This window comes from Atheta coriaria, unplaced genomic scaffold (genome assembly GCF_025399875.1).
Source record: "Atheta coriaria isolate IRGN ID8LTWV9N9 unplaced genomic scaffold, Caltech_Dcor_3.1 hic_scaffold_9_pilon, whole genome shotgun sequence".
In the NCBI taxonomy this organism is placed as follows: domain Eukaryota; kingdom Metazoa; phylum Arthropoda; class Insecta; order Coleoptera; family Staphylinidae; genus Dalotia; species Dalotia coriaria.
This window is the reverse complement of record NW_027045451.1, coordinates 11,941,186-11,965,984: the sequence shown is the minus strand read 5'-3', so window position 1 is coordinate 11,965,984 and position 24,799 is coordinate 11,941,186. Positions and strand designations below refer to the sequence as shown.

The following is a 24,799-nucleotide window of genomic DNA, read 5'->3' as shown; positions in this document are numbered from 1 at the left end:
TCTGTTAATTTTCTGTCAATATTATATCGTGTATGTTAAGTTGCCTAAAATACAACAGTTGTATTTTACTAAATTAAACTCAAAACTAAAGTTTTATAATAAAAAACATTCTAAAATGGCTCATAATGTGAAAATTGCCTCTAACTTTCGTTCAAAATTTCAGGCGATTTCAAAAGATACGTTGCATTGGTTTCCTGGTCATATGAATAAAGGAATGAAACAAATGCAACAGAAACTACGATCAGTTGACTGCATTATTGAAGTTCATGATGCAAGAGTGCCATTCTCAGGACGAAACGCTGATTTTAAGTACAGAATCTCAGGAATTAAACCACATATACTTGTGTTAAACAAGGTGGATACAATTGAATCCAAACACATACCTCTGATCAAAGACAAAATCAAATCTGAGTTTCCACATGTTATCTTCACAAACTGCAAAAATCACAGAGACAAAGGAGTATCAAGTGTATTTCCATTAGCACAGAAGTTAATTAACGATTCAGAGAGATACAACCGCGCCAATGAAGAGGACTTCTGCATTATGATAATTGGCATTCCAAATGTAGGCAAATCTTCACTCACAAATGCCTTACGGAATAAATATCTACATAAAAGTGGAGCATCAGCAGTTGGTGCAAGTCCTGGAATTACAAGATCAGTTTTGCATAAAATCAAAATGTGTGAGAAGCCTTTGTTTTACATGTTGGATACACCTGGCATTTTGTGTCCTAATGTGGACAACACAGAAAGTGGTCTTAGATTAGCATTGTGTAACACTATTCAGGATCATTTAGTAGGGCCTGAAATAATGGCTGATTATTTGTTATATTGGCTGAATAAGCATGAAAGGTTCAAATATGTGAAAGCTTTAGGTATGTCTGATGCAAGTGATAATATTTTAGAAGTTTTAGCTCATATTGCTAAAACTGAAAAGAAATTGTTGAAGATTAAAAGTACTGAAGGATATGTGTTGAAACCGGATATAAATTCAGCTGCTTATTCAATGATTAAGAAGTTTAGGAATTTAGAATTTGGTAAAATCATGTTTGATGAAGATTTGTTATAGTATTGAATAAAATGTGTAGCAATGATTTTTGTTTTTCTTTGTTTTTTTTTCATTGAACTTTTTTGAAACACGATTTGTTTACAGTTGTCAAGTAAACTGGTGATTATTCGTGATTTTCAAACATAATTTTCATGAAAATTTTATTTTTGAGCATAAATTTTAAAGAAAACCTGCATAAAATTATATCAAAACATAATTTCTGCATATTATGTTAATTTCTCAATTATTTATCAAATTTTAAATTAATTTAAACTCTCTGTGAAACCCTGGACGCCACAGATCTCAATTGTCCATAAACCTTGGACGGTGGTGATCCCATAATCAAATTACAAACAGCCCTCCTAGCTAACTGAATATTCTGATAACTGCCCAATATGTGAATCTTTGTATCAGCCAAAACAATTCTCGTTTTTGTTACATTCTCAATTGTAAATTTAGTCCTGCCCCCTTACCAGCCAACCTACCAACAGCTCTAGACTGATGCTCACCCTTGAGTGTCTTCACATCCTTAATCTCAAAGGTCTCCACAAATAAATCATCCAACCTTAACAGTGCTAAAGCATCATCAACTTCAAATCCATAAATGAAAGCCTTGACAAAATCAGCTGCTTTTTGTAAATTACCAATGTCGGGCGTTTCTTTGCTGATTTTAATTTCGACGTTGCGCGTTTGTAAGTTGAATCTGACTTGTAATTGAAGGTGTTCTACAATTGGTGTGAATATCTTCATCCAATGTTCTTTTAATGGAGTGTATCTGTGGGCAGGGACTGGGATTTTGCGCATATCTTCCTTGGTTTCAGACGCCGTGTTTGTGCGGGCGCGTTTGGGGCGAATCGGACGTGATTTGGAGCGGCCTTCAATACCGTTGTGGATTTCTGTGTCCATTGATGATGAGGGATCATCGCCCAGTGAATTTGCGCGTTTTTTGCTGCCCTTTTTAGGTTGAAAGCAGTCTGTGTTGATATTTATATTTGCGTCAACATCCATCTATAAAATATAAATCATATGTATTTTAGTGATAAAATAAGTTATTAAAAGCAGAAAATTCTTGAGATATAGTTAAATTAATATAAATATACCTTGATTTGTTTAAATTACTGATGCGCACGTGTAATATCTGTCAATTATTAGGTTAAAGAACAATACAGATGAATGTTTTAGATAGGCAACCCATTATACGCCGCAGCACTTGTAAAATATTATATTTGAGTGGAAATTTCTTTCTTGTTTACAAAGTTACTGATGAAATAATTAATTTTGAAGTGTATTAATGCAGGATAAAACAAAAATTAAATTGTCAATGCTAATGAGCAGCTACACAATTGCCTGTTAGTGTAAATTAATATTTTTACAGAGTGAAAGCCAAAAGAAGTCGGCGAAACGATAGATTCAAATAACTAATCTAAAATGTTGTACAGAAAAATAAAAATACTACAACCCATATACAGTATCTCATAGGTTTATATTTTATATCACATTTCATTATAAATGCATAATTACTAAAACTTAAGCTTAAACTAACTAAATTACAAAATATTAATAAAGATTAAGGTGGTCTTTGGGTATAAATGACACTAGTCAATGCCTCTATAAGTCTACTTCCTAAAGAACCTGATAAAAGTAACAGCAATCAAAATACCAATCTCCAAGACAATTATCAGAATCAAAATCATTTTGTTGTACAAAACATTCCTCCCCATTCTCCTGAGGATACTTCTGGTTTGATCCAGGTTGGCATCAGCTTCAGAGAGACGATTCTTGGCTCGCAGCAAGGTTTCACGTTGCTCGCCCAATTCGGTAACAACGGTTGTACCAATTTGTTCAGTTTCAATTGCAACCTGGTTTGAGCGAGCAAGACTTTGCCCAGTACGTTCTAAAACCCTTCGTCCTTCGAGTACAGTCTGCCGCTGTTGGGCTTCGAAATCGAAATCTGAACCGGAATACATTATTATAATCTGCCCGGTTGTTTTTGTTACTATCCAATTGTTTACTGATTCTGTTACGAATATATTATTTTATGTAAATACGGTGTAAACTAGTGTAAGTTAATGACCTTGAATGTAGGGGAATTAATTTTGGAACTTGCTATGACATTTAGTTGGCAATGGTTGGCAACATTACTGTTGATTCGGTGCATATGAAGTTGCCTATCTACAATCCCCGAAAAAGTTAACAAATGTTTATTTATTGATGACCGAATGAAATTATCAATTTTTAAAGTGAAAACGTTGTGGAAAATATACTGGAATGGCGACCCGTAGTTTAACAGAAGTGTTTATGTTGATGCGTAATAATGCCATACGGAATCGGAACACATATGCTGATCATAACCAAGTAAGGAAATTTTATTACAATAAAAGTCATACATCTTTCAAATTATGCAAATGTATCCTAATATATTAATTACAATTAGTCAAACGATTAATAATCTAATTACCCTGTGAATTTTATTAGGATGGTACAGAACGCATGCAATTAATTGCACTCAATGATGCTGAACAAGGCATATCTGACAACAATGATTCCACAATTCCTCCAATGTGGACAGATCAACTAGAAGAAGCCCAATATACATTGACAAAACTCAAAACCAAGATAAATGAGCTGAGAGCATTACATTCCCGACATTTACACCGACCTACATTTGATGAGAGCTCTGAAGATGAGACACTCATTGAAAACTGCACAGCTGACATCACAACCATGTTCAATCAGGTGCACAGACTTATCCAGCATATTAAAAGTCATACTTTGGAAGGAACAATAAAAGAACGCCGCCTGGCTGTGAATGTAACCCGATCACTAGCAACAGCATTACAAGATTTATCAGTGCAATTCAGAGGCACACAGAATTCCTATCTTAAACAGATTCAATCCAGAGAAGAACGCTCGAAAATTTACAATCCCGCCCTTGACGATGATTATAACCTTCTGGACGAGGATGAGATTGATGCGTATTTTGTGCGTGCCAAAGCGCCGAGTGTCAGTCAACAACAATTGCTGTATCTTGAGGAGGAAAACACCCGAATGGCACAGCAGAGAGAACAAGAAGTGAATAGTATTGTTAAATCAATCCTGGATTTAAATGGGATTTTTAAAGAATTAAGTCAGATGGTGGCGGATCAAGGTACTATCCTTGATCGGATTGATTATAATGTTGAACAGGGTCAGATTCAAGTATTCGAGGGTTTTAAACAATTGCAGAAAGCGGATGCGTATCAGCGGAAAAACCGAAAAATGTGCGCGATTCTAACATTGGGTGCTAGCGTTATTTTGCTTACATTTCTTTTGATTATTGTTAAGTCTTAATTGTGAAGAGGTGGGTCATACTAGTCATACTTTTACATTCTTTTTTGCTTAGATGTTAGTAAATCAGAATATCGAATCGAGTTGATCATAATTATGCTTTAAAGATACATGTATATATTTGTTGTATGAAGAACATTAATTTTTATTATGAAATATCCTAAATATGTTTACTTAATTTATATTAGTTAACCTGAATGTTCTTCTATTCCAACTCTGGTGCATAGTCTAACCTATCTAAGTCTTCATTATCGTCAACATCGATTCCTTGATCTACAGGATATACATGTACTTTGAGAGGGTCAGCGAGACCGTACATGATTGTAGCTTTAAATTTCATAGGTGGTTCATTCCAATCCAGTCGGAATTTCCGTAATATCTGAAAATAACATGAATTTATAATTTGGTGTATATTTGGTTGCCTATAATATCTTACCAAAGCCAAACTTATTTCTAACTCTAAGTTGGCAACCCTTTTCCCTACACATGATCTTGGTCCGAAACCAAACGGCAAATAAATGTGTTTGTTAACATTCGCCATTGAGAAATCATCCTCGGCATTTTCGCGCATGAAGCGTTCAGGTATGAATTCTTTTGCACGTTTGATATATTGCTCTGATTTAACCATCACGCATTGTGCTCCAATTAAATCAACCTAAAAAGATTTATATTTTAAAACTAGGTTATAAATATTTAAGGTTAGTTTTAAGTTGGCAACAATGGTTATTTTGTGTTAATCTGGAAACTTTTTATGTTCCCACGTCTTTTTTTATCATTTTAATGATATCGGGGACTTACTCCTTTGGGAATGCGGTATCCACCTAGGACGTGATCTTTTGATGCAGTTCTCAACTGTGCGATGGCTACTCCGTGTACTCGCGACGTCTCCTTGATGACAGCCTTTAAATATTTGCATTTGTTGAGCAGCGTTGGCGTGATGGGGGTGTTTTCGTCGGGAAACACTTCCATCAGTTCTTTGCGCAGTTTCTTTTGCACGCGTTTGTGTTTGGCTAGCAGGTAGATCATTGCTCCGATTGTTTTGGACGTCTAATTGAAGAGAAAATGACATTATTAAATTATTTACATATTTTTTAGACTTATTTGCTAATACATCATAAATTGAGATGAGTTTGTGAAGTTTTAAAAGCATTTAAGTAACGAAACAAAAACTTTTAACAGTTTTTATATGTAAATAATTTAATATCTAGCACAGTTCTTATTATTTTCACTTTGTAAACTTTACAGACTGCGTTAATTGAAAATGTTTCTTGAGTTTCTTTTGTTTCAGAATTATAACTAATCATATGATTGACTGCAATTTCAGACTTTCACTTCCGCCCACATAACAAAATAAACCGCCCATAAATTTCCTTTCTAATGATACCACATTTAATATTCCGAGATTTTTAATTCCTGAGTTATTATAACGACACAAAGGCAAATGTTCAAAAGTTCTAACCATAGCAGATTATTTAAATTTCCTGTAATAAGTTTATAAAGTTAATATCATGAATAAAATACTCCCGCTCTTGATCAATATGGTTGACGCGTTCAAACAAGTCTAGGCAGTCAGTTTCCGAAAGCAAAACGCAGCGCAAAAGTTACAAAAAGTTTTTGTTTAAGTGAGTTACCGTGTCGACGCCGGCGGCCAAAGTGTCAAACACGACCGTGATAGCGACGCGCTTGTCGACGGAAAGGAACTTCTGAAGGATGCATTTGTCTTCCTCGGACTCGAAGTGAGTCGTATCCATTAATCGCTGCACCTCTTGATCGATTACTTTCATATAAACTCTAAAACAAACACAAAATCAACTCACTCGTTATATGCAACCAAATTCACATGTTTGGGATTTACCCGGTTAAGAAGTCCATGTGGCGGATGTACTCACGCCATTTTGGAGTTGGTATTATCTTCCACACAGACGGCAACATGTCTAACTCATAAATCAACTCGAATACACGCACTGTGCTCGTCATAATCCGTTTTGTTTCTTCGGACATCTCATCGTTTAATAAACCTTTAATAAAAAAGGTTATTGAATTAATATAGGTTAGAATATTGTTTTATAACTTACCAAATCTTCTATTAATCGCTACATAAGACACAGATTCCAGGGTATATTTATTAACTTCATCAATGAAATTTTCCGGCATTTGGGCGTTAATGGCGGCGAGTTTTCCAATGCGTTTCACAAATTCACGAGCTGCTGTTTCGATTTTTGGAATAAATTCTTCATTGATTCTTGGTTGTAACAAAATAGGATTTACTGCGGATCTTAATTTAAACCATTCTTCACCTTGTCTATAAATCAATAATAATCAATTGATTTTATCAATAAATAAATTAATCTACTCACGAAACTGGAAGTCCATAAACATCTTGAAATATCTCGGGACGCAAAACTTTTCTATAATGCGTGACAACCTTCAAAATGTTTCTTTCCGGCCATGCTCCTTCATTGCGATACATATCACGCACGTCGTTCGGATCAAACATGATAACAGCGTCTGGCATACCAATTACATTTGTTAGACGACATATTGGACCATAAGTTTTATGTAAACTACAAAAATAAGTTTAATTAGATTAAGATTAAGATTAATTTAATTATTTAGGTTATGTTTTGAGGTTACCTGTTATACAATCCAACTGGATCCAGTCCTTTCAACTCTCCATGCGTAAATCTCCATGTATTACCTAAAATCGGTAAAGGTTTAGGTCCTGGCATTGTTTCCAATGGTTTGGCTTGCTCCCAGGAGATACTGCGACGTTTTTCTTCATTGTTTGTTCGAGAGTCAAAATCCACGCCATTTTCTATCGATACTGCTGCTGCAGTTGATTTTGTGCGTTTGTTTGGGAAACTTTTATTTTGTTTTTGATATAAAGATGAGAGTTTTGTTCTTGTGCGTAACATTTTTATAAATGAAAGGGTTGTTTTGTGTTTGTTTGTTTTATAGTTACAAAGAACTATTAATAATAATTAAAGTTGATAAAAATTGATTATAAATGAAGAAATGTCATCGGTCAGTAGAAATTGGGTCAATGAAAGTGCATATGTCCTTAATTGAAGTTATTAAAAAAGAAAACAATTAAATTAGTTGTGATTTAGGTTAAATGATAAGAAAAACACTAGAAAAGTAACTAAAACTGTATTTTCAGTGATACCAACTATCAATAATTTCATGGTTATGTAAATTTATGCTCATATGACGACTTATGAATTATTATTCATATGATAATTAGATAGATGCCTCCGGGGTGTAATCCAACCGATCCAGATCACCATCATACCAAACTTTCTTTTCATCCCCTTCCTCAAGCGGATACACATGCAATTTTAAGGGATCGATAAGGCCATACATGATTGTCGACCGGAAGCGCATGTCTGGTTGCTGCCAATCCAGTCTAAACTTTCTTAAAATCTAAAATAGAACACAAATTACCCTAAAAAACAAAAATAAAAAGCATATAAAGTTGCCTACCATTGCAACGCTAACTTCTAACTCTAAATTAGCCAAGCGCTTCCCAATACAAGACCGTGGACCAACTCCGAAAGGCAAATATAAATATTTATCGAAGTTCCTCATTGATAATTCCGAATTTGCATCTTCACGCAAGAATCGTTCTGGGAGGAACTCTGCAGCACGTGGGATCCATTCATCTGAGTTACACATTACAAAATGGCCGCCTACCAACTCAACCTAAAAATATTTTAGGTTATATCAAGTTTTTATTAATTTATTAACAGTAAATAATAAAATTACTCCTTTTGGAATTTGATATCCACCAATGATAAGATCCCTATCAGCTGTGCGGATGTTCCCGAGAGAAACACAATGAATCCGGATGCTTTCCTTGATCACAGCCCTCAGATACTTGCATTCGTTGAGTAATTGCGGAGTGAGCGGCGTATTGATGTCGGGAATGATCTCAAAAAGCTCTTTACGTAATTTTTCTTGAACACGCTTGTGTTTCGCGACTAAATATAACAGTGCAGCCAAAGTTTTCGACGTCTAAAGAAGAAAAGAAAAACGTTACAAGTTCCTCACATTAATGTAACTTTTTGATTATGCAATAACTCACGGTATCAACACCAGCGCCCATGACATCAAACACAACCGTAATGGCCACATTTTTATCAACTTCTAAGAACTTTTGCAATATACTTCGATCTTCCTCTGATTTGAACGAAGTTTTCTGCATTAAATTGTTGATTTCTTCGTCAATTAACTTCATATACATACTAAAACATTTAAAAACATTAAAAATATTAGGTTATGTTATTTTAGAGATAATACTAGGTTAGAAAGTCCATGTGATGTATAAACTCGCGCCATTTTGGTGTTGGAATGATTTTCCACAGCGATGTCTGCATATCCAACTCGTAGATTAAATCAAACACTTTGACAGTACTTGTGATGATTTGGCGAATTTCAGGAGACAATTCATCATCCATAAGACCAAATCTTCGGTTTATAGACACATAAGACACGGATTCCAAAGTATATTTGTGGATTTCATCTAGGAAGTCATTTTGCATTAGGGGTTTACTCTGGCAAGGTTATCAATTCGTCTGATAAAACCTCGAGCAGCAGATTCTATCTTCGGGATAAATTGGGAAGTGATCCTGGGTTGCATCAAAATGGGGTTAACTTGAGTGCGCAGTTTACCCCATTCTTCTCCTTGACTAGAGAGAATTAAAAATAGAAGAGTTTAAATTTACGGTTAGGTTTTTCAGGTTAAGTAATCTTACGATACTGGTAGACCAATTCCTTCAGAGAAGACATCTTTCTTATAAACCTTTCGATAGTGAGTCATTACTTTAAGAACCTCTCGTATAGGCCAATGATTTTCCTGACAATACATTTCATGAATAAAATTTGGATCAAACATGAAAACAGTGTCTGGACGTCCTACAATATTAGTCAATCGACAAATCGTTCCATAAGAATCATATAACCTAAAAACAAAATGGCTGATATTAACTATTCACCACGTAGGCAACCAATCTTACGATTTTTGAATTCCTAACGGATCCATGCCTTGAAACTCCCCCCAAAGAAATCTCCATGTGTTTCCAATACCAGGAAATGGTTTGGGTCCTGGAATCATCTCGTAAGGTTTCGCATCTTTCCAAGCAATGGTCTTCGGTCGCACGTGACGAGTAATATCATTGTTATTCGACGCAAACTGCCGAGGATGCTCATCAATGTCCAGATCCAAGTCGAGATCCCGATCAAAATCGTTGTTTACTTCTCTATCGTGCAGAAGGTCGTTGTTTACGTTTGGATTTAAGCCGCTTAGTGTTGAGGTCGAGGGGTGTCCTGGATATGATGAAATCCTCCCCAAGGATGCACTGAGTACACGATGAGTGCAGTTGAACCGATACATTTTTATTCTGTGAATTGGCAACAACTGAGGATTGGTATGCATATTATGCAGAACATTTTGAGATAAGTGTGGATGTTGAGGTCAATAACAAGAGTACATGGATGAAGATAAACGCGAGGTCAATGATTGATTACGTATAAAAATATAATAAAAGAAGAATTATTTTGTTATCGACTTTGTGAAGCGATTAAATCGAGTTTTAGTTTAATTGTATGTAAATTTCCATAAGGAGGCGGAGCTTAGTAAAAAACATTTAAGAAATTAATATTTTTTCGTTAGTTTTAACTGAACGCGGAAATAAAGTTTTAATTTTTTTAGTTTCACGCGGTGTTCACTAATTAATTTAACTTTATTAATAATTAGCTCCCTGATGCCGCAGAAGATAATTTATTACCCATCATATAATTGTGCCGACTAATTAGGTCCCACGATTGAATTGACTGTAATTTATTCAAGTAAGTTTTTGAAACTGTTTTAAACTAATAATTAATGATAAATAAATACCATGGAACTCAAAATAAATAAATAATAATTGAGTTTTAAAGTATTCCTATGTTAATTCCCGTAAGGAGGCGGAGCTTAAATATTTCACACTCATAATAAATTCGGTTGACGCTTATGTGTTGATTGAAAACGTAAAATAAAACCGTACGTAATTTAATCCAACTAAAACGATGATTGCGCATGTTTGGCACGCGAAACACGTACAAAAAATTCACTTAGCTGCGCATTCCGCAAAGAAATATATTAAATAAGACCGGAAACCAAAACAAAAGAAGCGCGATAAATTCAAAGCGTACTCCAATATCCAGCAAATGAACAAAAAGAAAAAGAAGAAAAAAGAGACGTAAATCGGCAAGAACACAAACCACGAGAAAGCAATAATAAAATAACGCCGAATAAAATAAAAAGAATTCGTTACAGGTATTATAACATATTATTATTACGACCACACTACATAACCTCAAATTATGATATATACTGAGTGTCATTACAGCTAATAAAATTTAAGTAGACGCTGATGTTTATTTCATTGATATGATATCGTAATAAACATGATACTGTTAATAAAAAATGCGTTAAATGTTAAAGGACAAGAAAAGAAGAAAATCAATAAATAAACCGGATGTAAATACGAATACGAGAAAATTGCAAATATTGAAACTCTGTAACTTGACAGGTGGATTGAGAGGTAAAACTCGAGGGAATTAAAGTAGCCGGTGTGTATAATGTATTGGGAATCGTGAATAGTGCATTGAGAAGAAAGTCTAATTGAATTGCCGCTCGTCGAATGCGAATCGAGCGCACGCCATTACTTATTATTACCTGTTGCCTATTGTTAGAGGATGTTATATCATCGTTATGAGTGCCGGAAGTTGTGCACTGCGCATGTATCATGTCATACTCTCGAAAAGATATTCAATTTGATGTAAACATGTTGGGTTTTATTTTTATTTAGCCGTGGGGGTTAAAATTGTATTTTTGTGGTGTTTCTATGTTAATTCTCATAAGGAGGCGGAGCTTAAGTAATGTGAATTATTTTCTTGCAATTATAGGGAAATTTGTTGGTTATAACTATACATAACCTTAAAATAAGTAAATCTAAATAAATTCTTTGATAAATTTTAGTTTTTATTACGAATACTGTAAGTTATTATTTAAATATTTGAGTTTTAACATATTCCAATGTTAATTGCCATAAGGAGGCGGGGCTTACGAAATGTGTCATAGACAAATATTTTTTAATAATTTTCTTAAAAATTCATTGAAATATTTTAGTTATAAACATACATAAGCTTAAAATATGTAAAAATATATAAATAATTTTATAAACAATTAAAAAAAAACGTATAATGAAAGTTATTATTCATGAAACTTCGATATAATGTGTTGTGTTATCAAAGATTGAAGTTCTCCGAGGCATTCACAGCGATTAAACTTTTATTGTCAATAAAACAATTGATATAGTTTACTACAAAAATTGAAATTCCAAGTTTCATCTCAAGTTTTACATAAACATGCAGTATCTGAAGGCATACGAGCGAACGTGTCCAATTGACTTTTCATCCTCGCATATTACTCGCGCATTGCCGGCATATTCACTGATAAACGACGTTGATTCGATAATTGCTCGTTACTTGTTGCGCTCGTTACATGACTGGTTAAGCCCGTTTAGTGTCGTTTGCGTTGTCTACCTTATTGTGTGCCCAACAAACGTGCAAAACGTTACAGTAACGGTTGAGCTATTCAACTGTTGCAGTGCTACAAGTGCAAAGGAAGAAAACAATGATTTTGTTTTTAAAAAAAGACAAAAAGTGTAAAGAATCATGTAAAATGATAAATTTACCAAATGTAAGTAAAAAATTAAATAAAATTTACTTTTTTTAAAACTTTTATACTCGTAGATAAGTAAATGGAGGAAAAAATTAAAGAAACATTGCTGTAAAGTCGGAAAGTATTTTGTTTTCGAGCGTCCATTTCCGCATATGTTCATGGTGCTGGACCCTAACCTGGTTCGTTGATTCTAACCTAACCTCAATCGCATAACCTCAAAACATGAATAAATTGACTTTCAATCCTACCAAAGACAAATAATTGCATTCAAATAATGACCATTTACTTAATTAATTAATTAATTTAATTATCATGACATATACTTACTGTTTTTAATTAAATATACATTACTAAAACTAAACTAAAATGTGTATATTGAAGTAGTAAGACAGGAAAAGGAAAGCAACATTTAGTGTGTAATGCAAATGCAGGACTGTTTTACAGCACCGGCAGAATGTTAATTAAAGCGTAGAGATATAAATTGGGATTTATACGCGCACACGTAGCATGCCGACTTTTCAAGCTTTAAGCTTCGTTCCGTGAGCGATATGTGCGAAAACAGTTGCTAACGCGCCGCGTGAATAAAGCACGATATATTAAGGATTGGATTAGGTAAAAGCGCGCGCGAGAAGAATTAACAGCTTTGTCTTTTCGACACGTAATCGGATCGCAGATCGCACATTTCCAACCGGATGTAGATGGTGACAACCGCTTTAAGCTAGGCAACCAACATTGCATCACGTACAACTAAAACGTGCGAAAACTACTAAAAATGAAAAAATATCAAATTCTGCATTGTGGTTGTATTTACTACTCGGGGATGATAATAAATCTAGTCATTTTAATTTTCGCACGCAGTTACACGGCATCGTAAAACTGTTAATTTGGTAAACTTGCAATTTGTACCCCTTTGCGCCTATTCCAAATTAGAGATAAGGGTTGTTCCGTACCCTAAGCGGTATTTATCACCAACATACATTTGGGACAGTTCTTTGTTTCACTTTAGTGTTGCCATACCACAAAATGGCACTTAGTGAACGTCGGCCATTTTGGATTAGATAATATAGATGATATCGTAGTCTTTGGGATTTGGGATTTACTATTATTATAATTACCGATGTCGGGAGTTGATATCGATGTCGATTGAGCGTGAAACGTTCATGTGCGGCCGTTTAACGTTTAACGAGGGGCGCATCAATCAGATTCAGATAGAGAGCTTTTGATGTTTAATCGAACGTTAGCGCATTACATCCACAATGGCGGATCACGTGTCACCTGTCAGATGGGAGTGTTTTAGTTGGTGGATTATTATTACGCGGATTATATCTTGCATGTTAATAATAGTACATAATTATTTGGGCATGGATTGATTGATATCAATAATAACAATTAAACAGTTCAATAATCAAAATTGTAAACTAATAATATTCAGGTTATCGTTTAATTTGAAACATAAACTAACTTTCCTCTCAATTTGTTAATGTATGTAGAGTTATTAATTATAAATTATATTTGCATGTAAAGTGTAGTACTTTCATTTAGAGCTTTCTATCGTTAGTTAGACAACCTTGAATACATCATAACACATTGTTTATAACCTGAAATATGTCCATTCATAAACTTGGCAGACCATTTAGTAGGAATTAAATTACTAGCTTTTATGTAAAAATGTCGTTATCAGTTCGAATAGCAAGTTTAATGTTTAAAAAAAACCTCCAAAATTTTAATTATAGACATTTATAACTAACAATTTATGGTATTTTATATTTTGTAAATAACGAAACAAAGCAAAAATATATAAAATGATAAGTATATGTTGAATATTAATATTTAATTTTACTGATAAGTTGTTTGGTGTAGTATTAATGTTTTGTTTAGCAAAAATATCAACGAATTCGGAATGTCATTGTCGGTAAAATCGGTTGTGGTAACTGACGTAACTTATTTTAGATTGGGTAAGGTTAGATTAGGTTAAGTTTTTTAGATTTTTAGTCATGATTTTGATTATTTTTTAAATTGTAATAAATCATTTCATTAAATGTTTTAATTTTATGATATTCTACATCCTTCATAGTAATATGCTAGGTAAATTGATAAATAATATTAAATCTACAATATAAAAATGAATCGCAAAATGTGTTGGTAAGCGCATAACTCAACAACGCCTCAACCAATTTGGCCAATTCTTTTTTTTAATGTTCGCTAATGTGCAAGGATGGTTTTTACGGCGAGAAAAATTCGAATAATTGCCAGGAAAAGCCTAAAGACAGCCCTTTTCTATAGGATAAAAGTTGGCATTGAAATTCAATCATAGTTATAGTTAAATAGTTGTATCCTAGATGGCGCGCTGAAGTGCATTATTAGAATTTCTTTAGATAATTAATTTCTTTAAAATAAAATTGCGAATCTAATTGATAGAATTGACACATACTATGTCTAGAACAAGAGAGTAAAAACGAATTACCTACATTTTATTAAACACTACCGGGATGAAGTCGCGGACAAAAGCAAGTATAATAAATACAATGTATGTCATTAAGTTTTTCTCCAATTTTAAGCAGCAATTAGTGACAAATTCCGCCCAACTGTAAATCTTTCACCTAACCTAGAAACGCCACGCGAATTCGGTTAATTTCCTAATAATAGTCACGTAATAAACCGGTGCGCGCCGCTTGCAGCCGCAAAAAAACTAATTTCCTGTCCACTGCCGCCTTTTTCGTGCATCCGAAAAAACAAGACACAACACACAATCCTCCGAGCATTCATTTGTTTATTCTCGATTCACAACCAACAAAACAAGCGAAGCGACATGCACAAAACATCCATTTCTTGTTTATCATCGCGTCTAACTGCTGATTGACATGCATTTCATTCCGTGAAAACCTAAGCGCGACAATTAAATTTTAATTCGTCCATCGTTTGAATAAACAATGGCTAGATTGACCCACAGCCAGCGTCATTAAAATCGTTTGAGCGCGCTTGTTAATGGAAATGCTCGTAAATTTTCCATTCAACCGGTTGGTCGCTTCTTGATGTTGGCTGCTGGCACGAATTGCGTTCGAACACGGATACAATTTGCTCGTCCTTATTTCCTCGGCGGCCATGTTGTTTTTGTTTTGTTTTCTCATCTAGTATCTTAGTCTTTACGTATTTTTGTTTTGCGATCGTTTTGCTTTTCACCGACTGACTAAACGTCGTTTATCTCACTGTTCTAATCCTAATATACAATGTGTCCGAATAAAATTTAACCTAGGCAACTTGTGTTGCACCAAACAACATAACCTCAAATAAATAAATTTGTTAGGTTTTAAAATGTGGTGTTTTGTGTGTTTTTGTGAATATCTCGATCGTCCTGTATGTGATCCGGGATGATTAGCGTGAATACGTGTTCGAAGGCAACGAAGCGCTGAAGATATGCGTGTCCCGTTAGGCGTTGCTTGCGTTCGTCATCGGGCGCACACCTTGCGTCTCGTTTCCCACTTCTTCGGGGCCACCGCCAAAGAACAAGAAGAAGAAGAAGACGTGAACGACAGCAGCGTCCAGACAGTTTAGACGCGACGATCCAACCCGCTTCAACGCACCCAAAAGACCCAAAACTTCAAACTATTCGGGATTTGGTTAAAACTTTCAAACACATAACATACGAGCTCCGCCAGGTTGACGAAATAAGTTTTGTTTACAGTGATACAAAGTGCATATTTTAAATATCGGGAAATTTTGCTAAAATGAAGTGGATTAATTTTTCATGTTGGGTACGTATTATTAACATAACTTGCATTATTTTGTATTTATTTGTTTATGCGGAAAATGTGCGAATGACGCAAATGTCAACAAATATAATTAGGTTTTTCTAATTTCAACAATGCGACGCATCAATTAATTTAATTATATACATTTGCGTAAATTGCATAGTTATGTGTTTCAATGTGATACAAAGTCCATGTGTGTTATGTCATCGACATTAAATATTAAAACGGATACAGTGACAAATAAAATGTACCGTAAATTTATTTTATAATAAAACGGTACTATATTACAACTGTACAAACATATATGGAGACAATCGATGACGCGGATAACTGCTCATCCTTCAAAACAAATAAAAGTTGAATATTTTGTGCACATGCGCGACATTTGTATACTTTAGTATGAATTCTATCGTTTAAATGTTTAAAAAAATTTCATTGATATAATTTATGTTATTACTCGCTTGATTTATAATTATTTATATTAATTATTGTTTTTGTGCTTATCAACACAAAATAATCAAAATATTAATGTTTTGGAAAGCAGGAAGTTAAATTTTTATCATTTATGAACACTTTATGTCAATTTAAACATAAATTGTTTATTTTATCATCTGTAGATATCATTTTAATACATTTTTGACAGTTTTTTCTGAAACATAACCTAACATAACCTAAATTATATTTTAAGGTTATGTGGAACATGTATTTAGTTCAAGTTGATAATAAAATCAAATATTACAATATTGCAGGTGATGAAATATCAAATAACGACTGCAATTATAAAATCTACGCAATATATTTCGACGCTGTTAATTACCGCCTTAAAGTATCGCCAAATTTCGTCAACGTCTGCATTTGCTTCGCGCATGAGCACTTACACTTACACTCACACTTGTGTGCTTGTGTTGTTAGCACAATTATACTTCTGACCACGTCTTCTATTTCTATTTCTATTCTTACGAATTCTTTGGATTTGCGTGCGAGTTGTTTACGTGTTATACATGTGTGATCTAACTGTAATCACAGTTAGTTTTTTTTCGTACTGGATTATTACAAAATCAAACAAATCAGACAAAAAATTAAATGAAATAATAAATAATTATGTAATCTTCGAAGAAAAGAAAAAAAAAAAAAAAAAAAGATTAAATGTTTAAGTAAACTTAAAGTTTTATTTATGAGCCGATGGAGACCTAGTTTTAACCGGTGAGATTAAGCTCGTTACACTTGCCGCGCAGATAAGCACGTATTTCATCATGAAGGTCAGTCGACGACCTTCACACACTGTCCGAGTGTGTGAAGTTTACCTCTGTGGAGCTTTCCGAAAGGTGAATGTACTCGCCATGAAATATTACGTATAAAAAGCTCAACAATAAATATTAATCAGTTTTAATATGTCTCTGGGTTCATTAAACCAACAAAATTAAAATATGAATTTTATTTTATACACACGAGGCATGTTAAAATGTTGTATAAAAAGTTGTTCGTGTTTAACCTGTGCGAGATACAAAGTTCTAAGTTTAGGATGCTATATACGAATATTATGCAAATGATGTAAAGATGTTGGAGTTATGTCGAGTTATATATGAATGGAGTTGAAGTATACGGAATCCCTAGGTGGCTTCGAAGTTGGTGTTAAAAGCTTCGTCGACGACGACGGAAGAAACTAAAGCAACTAAAGCGACATTCAAAGAATCCGATGTGTCCCGTTAATACACTTAACTGTACCTTCTTCCATTCAATACTACACATGCATGTCTACTATGGTCACTGTTTATGTCAGTGACTATCAAAATTTTAATTTATATACATAAAACAAAGTTGTGTTGGTTAAAACGTTTATAACTCAAAAACGCGTGGGCGGATTTTCATGATTTAAGATTTTTTATATTAGGTTTAACCTTGAATAGAAGAATCACTATCAAAATATTAAAAATTATAATTGAAAAGGTGTTAAATAAAGGATGAAAATTGGTATAGAGATTCAATCATAGTTATAGTTAAATAATTGCATCAGAGATGGTGCTAAAGTGCATTATTTTTAATTTTCATTTCTTTGAAGTAAAATTGCAAATCGTTACGTGTAAATTGGGTTGCATATATTTCTAATCACTATATACATATTTCACTTTCAGTTATTTATATTATTAAGTACGTGCTCGTGTCAAATCAAACCAGAAGTAGAAGAAGGCAAAGATTTTAAAGAACCTATACCGCAACCATCGCCAGGGGCGTTGGCAGGAGCAGCTGCATCCGCCTCTAGTACAGAAGATCCGCCCGAAGGTTACTATGCGTTTGTTGAATCACCAAATGCTGAACCGCCCAGAGTACGCCCACCTCCGTATACGTTCGCGTCAGTGGACTGCGGTTCCACAGGCGGAGACCGGCGAGATGATGATGAGCGTCCGATGGGCGGTCCATCCGCTTCACCACGTAATATTTGTGGTGATCTTAACAAAGGGACCATACCAAGGAACCCAATGGGGCAAAATGTTTTAGGGTCACCATATCCTTTGTAAGTTTTTTTTCTTTTTAAATAATTTTGTTTATAAAAATGAATTTAAAATATTTTTCCAGTGAATTAATTCGTAATATGACCTTGAAATATCTGAGCCGTACGCTACCTATTTTGAAAGCAGATGAAACACTCCCAAAAGTTGCCCAGCTCCAAGATGATCTTGTTTCACAAAACACGTATGTAAATATAAAATATAAATATTCCTTGTTATTATAATATCATTTCAATATTTTATAAATAAAGTATCACACCTTACCAACACACGGATCGTGTGAGGCGTCAAGCACCTCGTAGCTCCGCCCCTGTGCAAAGCTCCACCTCTGATGTGGACGCTGACGAAGCAAATCGTAAAGGTAAAAAGTTCTGCGACCAAGGCGGAGTCTTCTGCATGTTGTATAAAGCAATAAATGGTGAACCACATTCATCTGGACCGTCATCCACTGTACATTTACCTATTGAAAGACGAGATGATGCACAGTCACCAGTTCCACGCTACGAAGGACCGCCCACTCCATGTCCGGCTAAAGTAGAATACGCCACGCCTGTTTTCGCCAAGAACTATCAAGGCATATGGCGTTATGTGGTGCAAATACCTTATGAAGGATATTTTACTCAAACAGTTGAAGTTACCAGGTTAGAAACAAAAAACAAAACAAAAAAAAAAAGAAACTAAACAGAAAAAAATAAAAAGAAGAAAATAACCTCAAATTTTTTCTAGATGTTTACAATCACGTTGTCACTACTTGGACGGCGGTTGTTTATCTTCACCAAGATGGTCAAGTCTATTAGTCGCTGAAATTTACTACCCTGATACGGTCCTGTCTAACCCCGAGATGAGTAATCCACCTAGGAGTCCAGTAGCCGCGTCACAACCACCATCAGTTCAAGATTTTCAGGTTATATCATAACCTAAACCACAAAATTTAAATTTTAACCTATTTTTTCTTTTTATAGAATTATCAACAGTATTTACACAAACGCGCTGGTTTGCAAGCCCCGCCCATCGATTCCACCACAACGACGTCAAAACCCACACATTGTGACGGCGTGGATGCATTGGGTTGCTTCCAGGTGCGGCTCTACTACGACTGGTTCCTCATCCCCGGCTCGTGCAAGTGCTGGCGACCTGATTACTTCAACAAGTACGTGCGCAGGAAAAGCCAGCAGGATTTATAAACGCATCGAACACATTGTATCATAACTTTTTACGTGCGGCGATCATCCGCAACGCAAGCACTTAGCAGTAAACTGATAGCGAGCAAAAAAAAAAAAACAACAAAAGCGGAATACGTGTTTAGGGAGTAATTTTTAAGATAAGACTGTTTTGTACCGTACTGTACTGTACTTCTTTTGCACGTTTTATTTAATGTGTGTGTGTGCGTTTTTTTAAATGTTTTGTTTACGATCACTCGAAGCTGTGTTAATTCTATGTGCGTAATTAATGTCGCTTTGATTGAATAAATTTATATCTATTCGATAGATAGCGCTGCGGACGCATTATACTTGATTTTATAGTCTGCTGTGGTATATATTATATAGATGGCGCTGTTGATTCAATGTGAAAGCATTACGATAAACTTTACAGTTTTCTGTAGTATAAATTTGATAGATGGCGTTGTGGAATCAATGTGGAAGCATGACACTTGATTTTACAGTGTTCTGTAACAAAGAAACACGAAAGATTTAAGGTTATGATATTTTAAAAAGAGAAAGGTAGTTTACTTGTAGTTCGTCGATAGTTTCATCCCAAGTTTCAGCGGCGATGAGGGGTACAACCGCAAGTATAAGCTGAGTCATTTTAGAGACGTTGTTTTTGAACGTTTGTAACACATGAGCGACGCTCACTTTTTCGCCGGAATCTCGCCAACAGTCGTAGTCGGTTGCCAAGGCAACTGACGCGTAACAAATGCCTGCTTCCTTTGCCAATACCACCTTAAACATAACATAACATAACCTAACCAAACTTGACATTTAAATATCTATTTTTATATATTTTTTTGTTGTCAAACCTCTGGAACACTTGTCATGTTTATAACACTTCCTCCAAAACTCCTATACATGTTACTTTCTGCCTTGCTGGAGAATCTTGGCCCTTCAATAGCGACAACTGTCCCTTTTTCATGAATATTCAACCCTATACTTTTCCCCGCTTGTAAAAGTACTTGTCTTGTCTTCTCACAATATGCAGGTTCCATTGGTAAGTGACATACACCTATTGGAGAATTTTCACCGCCGTCATAAAATGTTTGTTTTCTTCCCTGAGTTCGGTCTATGAAATTATCCAGTAAAACTAAATCACCAGGATGGATTTCTTCACGTAGTGAACCCGTGGCGGTTGATGCTATAATATGAGTGCATCCAGCTTCTTTTAAAGCCCATATATTTGCGCGGTAGTTTACTACTCCTGGCATTAGTGAATGCCTGCGTCCGTGACGTGCTAGAAGCACGCAAGGTACTGAAGATATTTCCCCTTCGATTAAAACATCAGATGGGGCACCAAATGGGGTGGTTACTGATACTTCACGTTTGTTTTGTAGTATGTCTGGATTGTCCAGGCCGGAACCACCGATAATTCCAATCTGGGAATGGTTTAAATTGAATTTAAATGTAAAGTGATGTTTTAACGTAGGCAACCAAATATACACATAAGTATACTTAGCTGTTATAAGCACTTACTGTATATTTACTTATTAATCTATTTTAAAGTAACCTAAAAGTTGTGTTTTGATGTGTAAACTTACTTTGATTGCTTTGTTGGACATAATTATGTTTCACTTATGATTTATTCCAAGTTGAACTTTTGAAAAAGTATTTTTTATTCTTTTGATACTGATAATTCACAATATATTGATTTCTGTTATATTCTATTTGTTTCTGACTATACACTGATGAACATAGAGCGTGAAGTTGTTTCCTGCTCTATTTCTATTTTTCTATCAGCGCCGCGAGTTCCCGACTGTTTGCATTCAGCATACTTCGAACACTTGCCGCGCTATCTGTGTAATTTCTAGGCAACGCGTTCGCTACATACAAATTATAGCCGGGGCAGATTCACGCACGATTCGTTCGAATGTAATTTTGTTTCATTTGTAATGTGTTTCATCCGTGCTTCGCTCGATGTAAGCGTTGTTGAATGTTTCTCACTTTCTGCGCGGCCGTAGAGACAACACATGTATTGTAACAGTGTAGATATCTTGTGTTGATATTACGTTTTGTTTTGTGTATTGTGTGTATATACGAGTAATGTTCGTTTATCGCATTATTGCGTCGCCGGTTGTTCGAAACGTGCGATATATGAGACATGAGACATCGCTCAATAAAGATGTGAACTTTCAACTCAGTTATATATTCTCGTGTATTAGTATTGATGGTGTTGAATTTATTTCATTTGTTAGGTCTCGGATTATATGTCTATGCACTTATTTGCATATGAATATTAATAGAGTGCATAGTGCATTGTTTTGTTTATTTGCAGGAATCTTTTCTACGTAGAATATTTTTAGTTTAGTTATCATTTTAAAAATTTATAATTATGTTTTATTTTATGTTTTTAAAAATTTGGTTTTGAATTTATTGAAGTGTATTGTTTTCAAAGTTGTTAATGTCTTAGAGGAAAATCAAAATAACAAGGAGTTACAAGTGCAAATGTCTGGTATGTTTAAAAGTTTAAATTGCAGTTTTTCTGCAGGCTCTTAGAGTTTAGGAATTGTTAGCGTAAGAAGTTTTCAATTGCGATTACAATTGCGCAAACTAAAAACGAGTGACAGAAAAAGCCTTTAAATTCTTGTCCATTTAAGAATTTCTTATAAAATTATTAAAGAAACATAAGACTTTTTTTCTTACTATGCCCTTGAAAATATATGTAATAAACAAACAAATAAAGCAAACACACAAACACTTTTTTCCAGGTATAATGCGATTAATAAGGATTCTTTATGAAAGCGTAATTTTGAATTCTCTATCATAATACTTTTTTATTACACTGATTATTTACTAATAATCATTTCAACTCTATATTTGTACATATTAGATATAGATTCTACACTTTTCGAAATAAAATAGATTACTACAATATCAACACACTTGGACCAATTACCAATCACTGCCTTTTAATCTTTACAACCTCCACAAATATCCACATGTGTAATTCACATGTTTCCATAGCAACATCATGCACACTTGGTTGCATGCAATTAAAGTGTATTATCTACACTCTACACCTACACCTACGTATTACATTTTACATTATAACAAAATTCGTTTTTATCTTTATCTCTCGCCATTAATTAAAATTTATGTCGCAACAATGAGACTCTAGTGTTACAATTTAGAAACTCATTGTGTTCAAATGCATTTGAGTTAAATGTTTGTTCAGTGCAGTAATGTGTGCATAGTTGCATTGTTAGCGCTATTGTTTTTGGAAGTTACAATTTATAGTTAAACATTTCATTATTACGAAATGTGTTTGTTTCCGCATGACTAATGTTTAGATAAGCAGATAAACAAAAAATGCAGTTTAGGTTGCATACAAATTGGGCGCTATCTGTAATGGATTTCTGGAATGCTGATGTAAGCTATTGATACTTCTACAGTGTATCTCATAAATACTACTGTTTGTAGTATGAAGTGTGTTCTTAGTGTTAACAATCGTGTTGATTCGAAGTTCATCGCTTAAATTTGGAATTGTCACAATACAAATGTCCCAGAGAGGCCTCAGTGTCATGAATCGTACTGCTTTATATTTCAGTGTGTAAGTAGTGGTAACATTTCAATAATTAGCGACATTTGGCAGTTTCTGATTTGGCATAACGCGATGATTGGCTAATTGAAGTGGAAATCGCAGTTCACACGACATAACACGATCGGGAAACCGAACAAGTGAGAAGGAATGATCTTGGCAAGCTCACATCAAACAGAGAAGGTAAAGAAATAAGAAATGCTACTACACCCCACTCTATTCGGTTTGTATATCTGCAACACACTGTACCTATATATCTAACTATATTACGTGTATGTCTGTAATTACTTACCGTTCTTTGTTGATCCTTACCGGTCTTCCTCGAATTTCCTCGCTTGCCAGACTCTATCAATTTCTCTAGACATGTTCAAAACAGCATCCAAAGCACTTCTTAAGTTATCAAAGAAAGTCCAAATCCAAATCTAAACTAAACTTTATCCTAAGTTATCTATCACAACGCAATAAGATTCAATTATTAATACATACATCAGTAACCATCTATCTGGTAATTATTACCTCATGTAAATCTTGTGTTACTATTCCTTACAAACTTGATCATGCGCGCATTCCGATATGTAACACAATATGTAAATCAAGGATGATGAGCTGGGGCTTTGTAACTATGTAGCGAGGAATGCCAACTATGCGTTTACTGATGCTCACATTTGGGTATTGTTTACATGGAGGTTTAGCATGCATTTGTGTCGGTCGGGAGTGAAATGTGTCTAGGTAACGACGGTCGTATGAGTATATGTCGGTATGAGGAGATCTTTGAGGAAGGGAGTATTTCAAAGAGTAATTAGTATGACACGTATGTGGATATATGAGGAACTTTTGAGTTTGGGTCAATATATTTGCACATGTTTAATATTTATAAGAGTAGATGCGTTATACAAAGTCGTTTAATAATGAGAGTGCTATTTTGTGTTTTGTGCATAAATACCTATAATAAATATTTTATAATTGAGGTTAGTTATGTAATCTATAATATAAAAATGAATCGCAAAGTCTGTTGGTAAGTGCATAACTCTACAACACCTAGACCAATTTGGCCAATTCTTTTTTTTAAATGTTTGTTAAAGTCCAAGGATGGTTTTTACGGCGAGAAATATTCTAATAATTGCCGAGAAAACCCTAAAGACAGCCCTTTTCAATAGGATAAAAGTTGGCATTGAGATTCAATCATAGTTATAGTTAAATAGTTGAATCCGAGATGGCGCGCTGAAGTGTATTATTAGCAATTCTTTATATAATTAATTTCTTTAAAGTAAAATTGTGGATCTTATTGATAGAATTGATACATACTATGTCTAGAACAAGAGAGTAAAAACGAATTACATTTTTATTAAACACCTAGTTCACATATAAAATTTATGCAAAATATGTAAATCGATTTTAATGAAATTTGATGAAGTTTTTATAAAGTTTGATTGCGGTCAGATCAAAAGCAGATTCTATCAGTTCTTTTCTATAAAAAGTAATGAGTGTGTGTATGTTACCTTTGGGCAGTAAAACGTTTGCATCGATTTTGGCGAAATTTGCGGAGAAACACAGACAAATAATCGGCATAAGTTCAGTTTGAATTGTGTGAGTCACAAAAATATATTTTTTGTTCGTTTTAAATCGAAAAATTTACATTTCACAAAAGTGGCTTTTAAAATGAAGCCATGCTTGTCCAAACGGGTTTTCCTGAACG

At 34.4% G+C, this 24,799-nt stretch overlaps 7 protein-coding genes and 1 long non-coding RNA gene across 8 annotated transcripts; 4 read left to right on the top strand and 4 right to left on the bottom strand.

Annotated features, from left to right (window-relative positions):
* Window positions 1-16: 16 nt before the first annotated feature.
* LOC135799190 (mitochondrial GTPase 1) lies at window positions 17-1,094 on the top strand. Its single transcript, XM_065312209.1, has one exon. It carries the CDS (start codon window positions 116-118, stop codon window positions 1,067-1,069), a length of 954 nt encoding a protein of 317 aa, XP_065168281.1. The 5' UTR covers window positions 17-115; the 3' UTR covers window positions 1,070-1,094.
* On the bottom strand, window positions 1,095-2,342 carry l(1)G0004 (lethal (1) G0004). Its single transcript, XM_065312211.1, is given in 3 exon segments — window positions 1,095-1,519; window positions 1,522-2,056; window positions 2,149-2,342. Coding segments are annotated over 2 exon segments (738 nt in total). The 5' UTR covers window positions 2,149-2,342; the 3' UTR covers window positions 1,095-1,316.
* A 170-nt stretch (window positions 2,343-2,512) lies between these two features.
* On the bottom strand, window positions 2,513-3,128 carry Vti1b (Vesicle transport through interaction with t-SNAREs 1b). The gene has a single exon (XM_065312213.1). The coding sequence runs from the start codon at window positions 3,013-3,015 to the stop codon at window positions 2,665-2,667; it is 351 nt and encodes a 116-aa protein (XP_065168285.1). The 5' UTR covers window positions 3,016-3,128; the 3' UTR covers window positions 2,513-2,664.
* A 52-nt stretch (window positions 3,129-3,180) lies between these two features.
* Syx16 (syntaxin 16) lies at window positions 3,181-4,540 on the top strand. The gene is made up of 2 exons (XM_065312210.1): window positions 3,181-3,403; window positions 3,524-4,540. Exons 1-2 carry the CDS (start codon window positions 3,317-3,319, stop codon window positions 4,376-4,378), a joined length of 942 nt encoding a protein of 313 aa, XP_065168282.1. The 5' UTR covers window positions 3,181-3,316; the 3' UTR covers window positions 4,379-4,540.
* LOC135797989 (uncharacterized) lies at window positions 4,470-9,776 on the bottom strand. The gene is given in 17 exon segments (XM_065310631.1): window positions 4,470-4,754; window positions 4,812-5,030; window positions 5,174-5,422; window positions 6,007-6,166; window positions 6,231-6,393; window positions 6,451-6,677; window positions 6,733-6,939; window positions 7,010-7,276; window positions 7,525-7,544; window positions 7,628-7,798; window positions 7,859-8,077; window positions 8,141-8,389; window positions 8,460-8,619; window positions 8,675-8,910; window positions 8,913-9,063; window positions 9,130-9,336; window positions 9,391-9,776. Coding segments are annotated over 17 exon segments (3,456 nt in total). The 5' UTR covers window positions 9,768-9,776; the 3' UTR covers window positions 4,470-4,580.
* A 2,032-nt stretch (window positions 9,777-11,808) lies between these two features.
* Window positions 11,809-12,468, top strand: LOC135798688 (uncharacterized). The gene is made up of 2 exons (XR_010549769.1): window positions 11,809-12,119; window positions 12,173-12,468. It is a non-coding gene; the product is annotated as an uncharacterized lncRNA (long non-coding RNA).
* A 3,034-nt stretch (window positions 12,469-15,502) lies between these two features.
* Window positions 15,503-19,844, top strand: spz6 (Spaetzle domain-containing protein 6). The gene is made up of 6 exons (XM_065311797.1): window positions 15,503-15,853; window positions 17,983-18,362; window positions 18,425-18,541; window positions 18,609-18,998; window positions 19,084-19,261; window positions 19,320-19,844. The coding sequence occupies exons 1-6, from the start codon at window positions 15,827-15,829 to the stop codon at window positions 19,539-19,541; spliced, it is 1,314 nt and encodes a 437-aa protein (XP_065167869.1). The 5' UTR covers window positions 15,503-15,826; the 3' UTR covers window positions 19,542-19,844.
* On the bottom strand, window positions 19,688-21,611 carry Mtap (Methylthioadenosine phosphorylase). Its single transcript, XM_065311798.1, has 4 exons — window positions 21,107-21,611; window positions 20,375-20,944; window positions 20,088-20,297; window positions 19,688-20,024 (listed from the first exon to the last, which is right to left on the bottom strand). The coding sequence occupies exons 1-4, from the start codon at window positions 21,125-21,127 to the stop codon at window positions 19,989-19,991; spliced, it is 837 nt and encodes a 278-aa protein (XP_065167870.1). The 5' UTR covers window positions 21,128-21,611; the 3' UTR covers window positions 19,688-19,988.
* Between the last annotated feature and the right edge of the window lie 3,188 nt (window positions 21,612-24,799).